The sequence below is a fragment of the Lygodium microphyllum genome, chromosome 9, assembly GCF_053477565.2.
Source record: "Lygodium microphyllum isolate KBCC chromosome 9, Lygodium_microphyllum_v1.1.10, whole genome shotgun sequence".
NCBI lineage: Eukaryota > Viridiplantae > Streptophyta > Polypodiopsida > Schizaeales > Lygodiaceae > Lygodium > Lygodium microphyllum.
This window is the reverse complement of record NC_141143.1, coordinates 156568274-156578053: the sequence shown is the minus strand read 5'-3', so window position 1 is coordinate 156578053 and position 9780 is coordinate 156568274. Positions and strand designations below refer to the sequence as shown.

At 43.4% G+C, this 9780-nt stretch overlaps 1 protein-coding gene and 1 pseudogene across 1 annotated transcript; both read left to right on the top strand.

Moving 5' to 3' along the window:
* Nucleotides 1-1675: 1675 nt before the first annotated feature.
* On the top strand, nucleotides 1676-5019 carry LOC148031765 (uncharacterized). The gene is made up of 2 exons (XM_087685419.1): nucleotides 1676-2071; nucleotides 2263-5019. Exon 2 carries the CDS (start codon nucleotides 2456-2458, stop codon nucleotides 4403-4405), a length of 1950 nt encoding a protein of 649 aa, XP_087541545.1. The 5' UTR covers nucleotides 1676-2071; nucleotides 2263-2455; the 3' UTR covers nucleotides 4406-5019.
* Nucleotides 5020-8918: 3899 nt separating this feature from the next.
* Nucleotides 8919-9347, top strand: LOC148031764 (iron-sulfur cluster assembly protein 1 pseudogene; annotated as a pseudogene).
* The last annotated feature ends 433 nt before the right edge of the window (nucleotides 9348-9780 follow it).

The window sequence follows — 9780 nt, the reverse complement described above, 5'->3', positions numbered from 1 at the left end:
ATCGCATTTTAAGCCAAATTACATGGAGCTGCTTACATAATTTTTTTTGGTGAAGTGTAAGTTGTAATCCTTTTTCATAATTTTATGCTTTTTTAATTTTAAGGTTCTTTTGGAGATTGTTGCACTTTTTAAAATTTACATTGAACATTGGTTTTTTGGATGCCCCCGAGAGAGTTGCACTTATTAAAGGGTGCTAGCTTCTTATAGCAAGAACATTACCCTAGAATAAATTTGGGATGCAAAAAGCGAGTATTTTTTCAAGAAACCTAGAACAATTGTGCACAAAATCGGGTAAAAAGTATATAATCACGATTCACTCCTCTCGTGATGAGAGAGAGAGAGAGAGAAACCACTCTGCCTTAAGCATATGCCCAAAAGAAATTGTGCGCGAATCTGAAAAATTGTACATGAGCACTCCCGGACCCCTTGACAAAAGGAAGGAAAGAAAATGTGGCCGTAAGGATGCCAGACTGTGTGACTAGATAGTAGAGACCGTCGAAGCGAAGGGAAGGAAGTCTCTGTCGCATACCCAGCACAGATCTTTTTTGGATAGAGCACGCCTCATTTCTCAGCTAAATATTGGACTCGACCAAACCTCAGACACGTGTCGCGACTCCGGAGAGAGAGAGAGAAGGGGGGAGAGAGAGAGAGAGAGAGTGCTCGGTGGGGGGGGGGGGGGGGGGGGACCAAAGGCCTTCCGATTATGATTGTTGGCAAAAGAATTTTACTTCTTGTTTTAGGAGTCGTGCCTGGCCCGTCCTCTTCGCGTGTGGCGAGAGGCTGCTTCTTCCTCCCGAAAGAAAAGTAATATACTTCCCCATCGGCCCAGGACGAGGACGAGGTAGCCCGCAAACAGGAATCTCCCGTCACGCCTAGAATCGAATGGCTTTGCTTTCTTTTTTTTCCTTCTCACGATAATGATGAATGAATGAATAATTATGATATTCCACGATCATTTGCAAGTAATTCCGATCGACTACGTTTCTTCCAATTCACTGTTCATGTGCCTAGCTCCACAGTACTGTTTTCCTTCTCCTCCTCCTCCTCCTCCTCATCTACTTACCCACCCACAACAAAGACGTCTGCAAGTCCATTCGTGAAGAAGAGGAGATTCAGCCCATTTCTTTACTTTGTCGAAAATACGAATGTGGTTTCGCCGCTCGTTATAAACGACCGGAAGGTTTCTATGCTTATAAAAAGAGGTTGAGATCTAAGCACGCACTTCCTGCGATCGCCTCCCGAGTCCCGATGGATGACCCACCACCACCAGATTAGCATTCTTCAGAATCCCGTGTTGTTAATATGTATAAAAATCGGCACTTCCACACACCCCCCCCCCAGTGCGAGTGCGTGTTCGGGAACTGCCACGTAAGTCGATCTCATATTGAAGAAAGAAGTTTCGAGGAGACTATTAAAAGTAACAAGATAACTAGACGACTGCCATTATTATACAATTTTGAACAGTAAATATAACAATAATAGCGAGAACGAGAATGAGAATGAGAATACGATGACAAGTGACAAGACTAGACTGTGGTAGTCTGGCATGAGTACTTGTTTGGCAAGACGGGGACTGTTTGCTTTAAATGTAGTAGCCTACTCAGTAGCCTCTCATATTCCTCGCTAGATTGCATCATTGCTGTTCTGGTGAGTCACAACCGAGGTGTGCCATATGGCGTGCTAGTTTGTTGTATAGCGGAGCTTTCTCTTCTCTCAGTATTAGTATTAGTAATATAAATATTCGATCAGATTACAGTTAGCACTGCATGTGCTCTGTGGGTGCAAGTGTTTGCAAAATCAAAAAACACTATTTTAAGTGAGAGTTCAGATATGTGCCGTACGAGCATGTGTGTGTGGGTGTTTGTATATATACACATAGGTGTATATAAGGAAGCTGCCTATTCCAATAGTATCGTTTGGTTTGGATTACAGGCTAACGCGGCCACTATGTCATCGCCAGGAACATGGATGGATACGTTTATTATATGAGCCAGTTGATCCACAATAATTCGATTGGCAATTTGAGCTGCTGCTGCATGCATATTCCTCGTTTGGTTTTCCCTGATTCATGGTTAGTTTTTAGTAACTGTTAGTACTCACATATCATGTGCAGAAAGCACACCGTCTTAAGACTTATGTGTTCTGGGTAATAAATATTTTGATCACAGGCGCATTTAATAGCTGCACCATTTGTTTGCCTTATTCGATCCTAGAGTAAGGATCCTTATTTTCTTTTGATCTGTCGTCTCTCCTCTGATACAGCTTGCAGGTATTTCGATGACGCACTACTGCACTCTCCGTATAGATGAGGATGCTTTCGCGTTTCACAGAAACCAGCTAATTCTTATTGGTATATTGTGCCCGGCTGTCAAGAGTATCAAGGCATTGGAGGAGCTTGCGAGACAGGGGACACATGTAGGGATTCATGAGGGAGAATTAGAATCGCAGCTCCAACATGCAGGCAGAGGAATCCAGTAATCCTCACGACGTTGAAGTACCCTCCATTACTCATGCAAACATCAATGGTCTGCCTCATAATAATATGCTCCTTTCTATGGGCGGCATCTCACTGCATAATTCAGACTGCGGGAAGCTGCTGCATCAGCAACAGAAGCAGCAGCAGCAGCAGCAACAGGACAGTGTCTACCAGAAAGCCGATATTGAGCAACACTTGATTGAGCATCTTCAGGGTCACGGTACTAATAGTCCCATCGCTCAAGGTAGCGATCATCATCGTCATAGTGATCAAGAACTAATTAACTTACAAAAAGATCATGACCACGGCGTCGTCAGACATAATACTGGTGATGGCCATTCCCAATATCATTACATACATGTGAAAACATCGGGGCCTCAATACGCCCCCGCTCCATTGGTGAACATGGCAGGGCCAGCTGATCTAATGCATGATGGGGCTGCAGGGCTGTATATTTCCAACCAAAGTACGTCTAGTACTATGGATGGCCGACAGCTCTTAGATCAGCTTGCAGCTGCGGAGTACCACCGTTTTGAAGTGCATCACGCAGGTATGGATCATATTAAGCCTAATACATTGGATGCTGCCCTTCCGAATGATGCAAGTCAGCCTTCCAACCCACCGGTGATTGGCAATTACAGTTCTCCCGCCAACATGGAGCTGTCCGCAGAAAGGGATCACAGGTTTCAGCAGCTCCGTGTACACCCACGATCTAATACTGGAGAAGATATGGTGCGGGCTAATTATATGACCGCTGATCACAATTTGGTAGGGCATCGTCACTCGTTGATGTCACTGGATTCTAGCTACGGATTAAGCTCAGGTATAATTGCTCATGATCACCAGCAACAGGATATTCAATCCCAAGCTGTACAGCTCCAGCAAATTAAATTGTTCTGTGGTACCGATCATAATCACCCTTCAACATACCTTGATGAGAAGAATATTAAATTCCCCAGTAAGCAGCACTTCTTGACAGAACTAAACGCCATGTCGCAAAGGCCGCGCAGTCATGTGAATGTGACGCAAGGGTCAAGCCCGGTTAATCATGTGCAGTCGAAATTGCAGGAAGCTTCTCCTGATTCTGGAAGCTTAGTTCATGCGTCCAAATTGGGGCATCTCGAAGCGTCTCCTCATGATTCTGGTTCAAACAATTATACTACCATGGCTGCTACCGCAAATGATACACTCACAGCTACCGACTGCTGGAGCACCAGCATGACTCTGTGTGCGGGTCACATACCAAATGGAGCAGCTCCCCCAGACATCTTGAGCTGTGCAGACACCACCAACCCTGCTGCTGCATACTTACCATTAGTTGATCAGAAGGAGCTTCTTTACCGAGCAGCCGCCCTCCGGCCTCTCAACCTCGTCACAGAGCAGGAAATGATGCTATCTCGGCCAAAGCAGCGAAAAAATGTAAGAATCTCTAAGGATCCGCAGAGTGTGGCCGCTCGCCATCGACGACAGAGGATCAGCGATAAGATGCGCGTGTTGCAGAGGCTGGTGCCAGGTGGGATGAAAATGGACACAGCCTCGATGCTGGAGGAGGCAGTTCACTACTTGAAGTTCCTGAAGGCAGAGGTGGAAAAGATGGAGGCAATCGAGAGCTCTCTATTGTGTCATTGCCAGGGGGCGGCAGCGGGTGCAGCTGGTGCACAAGTAGTTGGTAAATTAAGTGGCCATGGTGGTAGTAGTAATAGTAGGCGTTGCTTGATTAAGCAGCATCGACGGCTCTTGAATTTGGCTGGATCAGGCACACTGACGAGGGTGCATCAGCTGAAGAAGAGGCAGCAGCAGCACGCAAAATACTGTGCAGAGCTAGCCGCTCAACACTGTGTGCTACTATCTCCTTCACACAGCTATACTAGCTCCAGCTCAGGATCCGGCTCCAATTCAAAAGAACCAGTGCCATACTACTGTGTTTAGTTGATCAGACAGATATACCGTCTCCAATTCAAAACAAAGACTGTTGTCAGATCTAATCGACATAATAGGTGAGTTCCCATTCTTGTAATCAGCTGCCATTTGAGCTCATCAGCAGTACTTGTTATTCCAACAAGATTTCAAAGGTAAATATAGATCCTAATGCATCCCTAAGCATAAGAGTGTCATTTTTAGACTAGACTTGGAAAGGGCAGGCAGGTAATTATATATCTAGTAAAGAGGCAAAAGAACATTCCTCAATGTTTAGTTTGGGCGAGACGTGGCATCATGCATGGCATGCCTTCTCAATGGAAAAATAACTCTCATTGAATACTAAAAGGCATGGCACGTCTCTGTCTGTATCAATGCGCACACATTGCACTCGCATGATTCAAAGTATAAGCAGAGAGCAAATATTTGGAAGATCTCTTGTTTAATAACGCGAAATTGTATCAAATAAGAGAAGAGAGAATCTTGACGCCTTCCCAAAAAGGAACTTTGTCACAAACTTATATATAACTAGCGAATACTTGGTGCATGTATTATTACATCTGCACAAAGTGGCGGTAGAAACTATAGAGGGTCGTGTCCAAACTTCAAAGCCTTCCTTTTATGAACGTGCAGATTGAACATGTGTAGACTATTAATCATTTTTGGATAAGCTATTGTAAAGGCTGCCTTGTATAATTGATTGGCGAGTATGGTGCCTGTACAGTGTACACTGTACACGATCATTGATCCCCAAACAAGGCCTCATTTCATTTGTAAACTGTACACTTCTTAATTTCTCTTTTCCAAATTTTGCAAACCACACTGTATTTGATCCCCAAACAAAATCTTGATTCTGATTTCAAAAGTACTGCGAATGATAATACATTTGGGCCTCGGCGCCACCTTTTGCTCATGCAAATTCTCTTATTTTGTGCGCTGTGTGCGCGGCAACAACCTTAGTGCCAAAGAGAGACTTTATAGGTAGTTCAGTAGAAACGCCTTCTTTTCATATGGGTTCCAGATATATCCTCCTTAATCTTTCCTTTGAAGGGACGGTCGTGATTGATCGGTACGTGATGGTTTGGGGTGATTCGGATTGCAGTTGCAGCATATATATGCCGCCCAGATCACCAGCTTGTTTGCAGCATTTTCCATCATCACAATTAGGAACAAGTGATCATATGTGGAGAGGTGAAAGGGGGAGGGAGGGAGGGGGGGCGCGCGGCGGACACTGGCAAAGGCTCGGGCAGAAAAAGCTGCCTTTGCCGCCAACGTCGACGGAGGCGAGCTGGTCTGAGGCAAGTTGCACGGAAGGTGTCAAACGAGCGGGACGTGAAGAGGCCGCTGGCAAGTATAACAGTAGTAGGTGAGGCCGTCGAGAAGATGCTCGAGCGATCGCTGTTGGGAATCCAAAGGAGCGGGACGTGAAGAGGCCTAGTATAATAGCAGCCGGTGAGGAGAGAGAGAATGCTGCGATTGCCTTTGGGAACCCATAGCAGCAGGACGCGAAAGAGGCCTAGTTTAATAAGAGTAGGTGAGGCCTTAGAGAAGAGAAGTAGTATAATAGTAGCAGGTGAAGCTATTGCCTTCGGAGACCCAAAGAAGCCACACGTGAAGAGACCCAGTATAATAGCAATACGTGAGGGCTTAGAGAAGAGAGGAGAGAGAGGTGAAGCTCCATGACGATATAACATGTTACCAAGTAGGGTGGGGAGCAGTTGTTGAACGACGGCACGAGCAAGACCACATCGTGCATGGTAGACAACGAGGCTCAAGGGGGAGTTCTTGGCCATTAAGTTGGTTGTTCTCGACACCTTGCGATTATCACGACCATAGTCCGTCAAATTTTTGGGTCCCTCTCGTCACTTTAACACTACATTAGGAAATTTGGGAATTTCCATGTACTTAGGGAACCCCTAATACCTTCATTATTTGACCACATATTCATATCTTGTGAATATCTTGTTGTCTTACTTAAAGGTGGAGTCTACCCTAAATACTATATAAGCTATCTTCATAAATCTCACTTTCAAATATAGATTAAGATTTAGCCATGTGGTCAAATATTTATCACTTATTTAAAATTAAAACTTGAGAAATTCCCAAATTCTCTAATATGGTGTTCTTTGTTTACTGTCGAAAATTCAATAGACAATGGTCGTGTAATGTTGAGAACATTCATCTCAACGTTCAAGCTGACAGAGCCATATATTGGTAAATTCTTATATGCTTGCAAGAGGAAGCCATATTGGCAAAACACATGGAAGTATGTAATATACATTCTAGTATATTCGCCTCCTAGCATCTAGCCTTGTATTAAGGTCATGTTCCCACGAGTGTATATAATCAAAGCAATGGTTTGCTAAATATACACATTTGTATGTTGGGTGCAATTTAGAGATGACAAATGGAGCTACCTTTCGCAAGAGCATAAATTAGTTCTCTCTTACTCATAAATTTACATTCATTTTTACTTATAAAGGAAATCAAGCTTCGCATGTCAATCCAATGTATACTTATGGATGCACCCAGAATTAGTTGCAAACATAATGGCCACAAATGATGCAAAACATTTGAATCCACAAGGCATGTGCATTGGTCCAATCCAATGCTTGCCTATGGATGTACCCATAATTATTTGCAAACATAATGGCCACAAATGATGCAAAACATTTGAATCCAGATTGCATGTGCATTGGTCCAAATTGGCAATACCAAGATCATGATAGATAAAGGAACATATACATCCACAAAACTTTACACGAATACTTATAAAATTCTACATTAAGTGAATACCCATAGAACTTTACATTAAGTGAATGCCCACCTTGGAATTTACACTCGAGAAATAGGTCAAGACTCATAATCTACTGCCCTGATTGCCTAGTAATGGTAAGGGGCTTCCCTCATAATAGTGATGGTGAGACATTTCCTCCATAGCCAAAACAATCTTCCAAGTATCCTCTACCTCAACTTTTCTATCTCCATCTGTGACATGCACAAGTATTGCCACCCTCTTAAGATGGCCCCACTAATGGAGACAATGGAGTGGATGCAACTGGAGCCAAGGATTGTGGAGCAAATGTAGCAAAAGTGGACAATGTTGTTGATAAACACGGACCTAGAACTAGATCGGCTATGGTGGACGCAAATCAAACACACGATACATTGTTAGAATGAGGAATTGTAACTCAAGTGAATTAGGTTCCAAGATAGATTAGCTTGGACTCATAAAGGCAATCTTTAGTGACTCAAATTGATAGTGCCATTACATTGAAATGAGTGTCAAGTACATGCTTATATAGCTTTTGGGTAGTACCACTTTTCCTCTCTATGCTTATGGGATTTTAAACATCTCTTCCTAAAGTATACATCATTGTCTCTCTCTCATACAAAGCCACTTATGGGCAAGCCTCTTTTGGGCACACATTCAGCCTCTACGGGCATTCATGTTAAGCATTATTTGCTATTCTCAACACCCCCCCCTCAAATGATGAGTCTCTACCCTTGCTAGCTTTTGTCCCCACTGCATGTAAAACATGGACTAGGAGACTAGCTCTTTGGTAGCCTAATCAAGTTAAGGTTTGAAAGTTTACATTCTTGGTAGGGTTTTTACATCCACTATGGGAAATTCTTTGCTGTTAGTAGGAAATTTCTTTATCTTCTTGTCGCTTCTTTGGCAACCTTGGGTGATCACGATCTTCTTGGTGTCTTTTCTTCATGCTCTTCATCTTTGACTTGTTCTTCACTATCTTGTGTTCTAGTCTTCTTTGTGAGGTCCTTTTGGTCTTCTTTCTCATTGAGTTTGAGATGAGTATGTGCCTTTTGCTCTAGTCTTCTTGACACAATCTTTTTGCTCAATGTTTTTGTGATGCATATACACAGGTACATTGCTTTGATGTCTCTTAAAGCTAAAGATGTAACAATAGGTGCAACATTAGCTTTTAAGTCATACTTTTGACCATCTTTGTACTCTACATGCTCAACTTCAACCAAGCTAGCTAGAAGAACCTTCATAGTCTTCTCCAATTGAAAACTTTTATCCACTCTTAACCTTCATAGTCTTCTCCAATTAAAACCTTTTATCCACTTTTCTCAGAGAATATCCATAAATTATTGATGCTACATATGCTTGTCCTATTTGCAGTTTGTTGATCTGAGCCATAGTAGTTTGATCCAGTGTATCAGGTTCTCTCCCTGTCCCAAAACAAGGTTTAAATGTTTCCGAATCAGTTCAAATGCTTCGTGTGAATACATTGCCTCTAGTTTCCTCATCTTGGCATTGACTTTATCCGCCTCGACCAATTGATTGTGGTTGAGCCACTGAATGGCCTGCTCCACTGCATCCTCGACCTTCTTTTTGTCTGTGGCATACATCTTCTTGATCACAGAGTTGCAGGCAGCACTATCATAGAATCCTCATCAGCATCGCAGCTTTGCTTTCAATTGCATTACTGCAGAAGCACGAACTCAAAGAGAGTGCCCTCGACTGATTGTCTTGCAAGTGGCCAGCTTATCTGCAACCATGATGACACTACGTCGCTCCCTCGGTGCCCTCGCACGGCTCGCTCATCCCTCCTCCCCTACTCTATCGAAGGTCCTTCCTACTTTTGTCTCCCGTGCCTATCATGAGAATGTTGACATCGGGCTGGTTGGAGCTCCCGCCTGTGGGGATGTCATGAAGCTACAGATCCAAGTTGATTCTTGCTTCAAGACCTTTGGATGCGGCTCTGCCTTTGCTTCGTCATCTATTGCTACTGAATGGATTAAAGGAAGGGGTATGGACGATGTGGTGACTATCAAGAATAGTGATATTATGAAGCATGTGGCCTTGCCATCGGTGAAGCTTCATTGCTCCAGGCTCACAGAGGATTCGCGAGGATGCCAGCAAGAGTCTAGTCTATCAAAAACTCATTCAGCATCCCTTCACAGTCGCCCCTACAATAGCTGTTAGTCAATCAACCATGGTTTCATGAGGAAGATGGACAAAGAAGAAATCACACCACTAGCTACCTAGCTCAGCCATGGCTCTGATACCATGTTGATAAAAATGGACCTAGAACTAGATCGACCATGGTGGACACAAGTCAAACACACGATACATTGTTAGAATGAGGAATTGTAATTCAAGTGAATTAGGTTCCAAGATAGATTAGCTTGGACTCATAAACACAATCTTGAGTGACTCAAATTGATAGTGCCATTACATTGAAATGAGTGTCAAGTACATGCTTATATAGCTTTTGGGTAGTACCACTTTTCCTCTCTGTGCTTATGGGATTTTAGACATCTCTTCCTAGAGCATACATCATTCTCTCTCTCATACAAAGCCACTTATGGGCACACATTCAGCCTCTACGGGCATTCATGTTAAGCATCATTTTCTA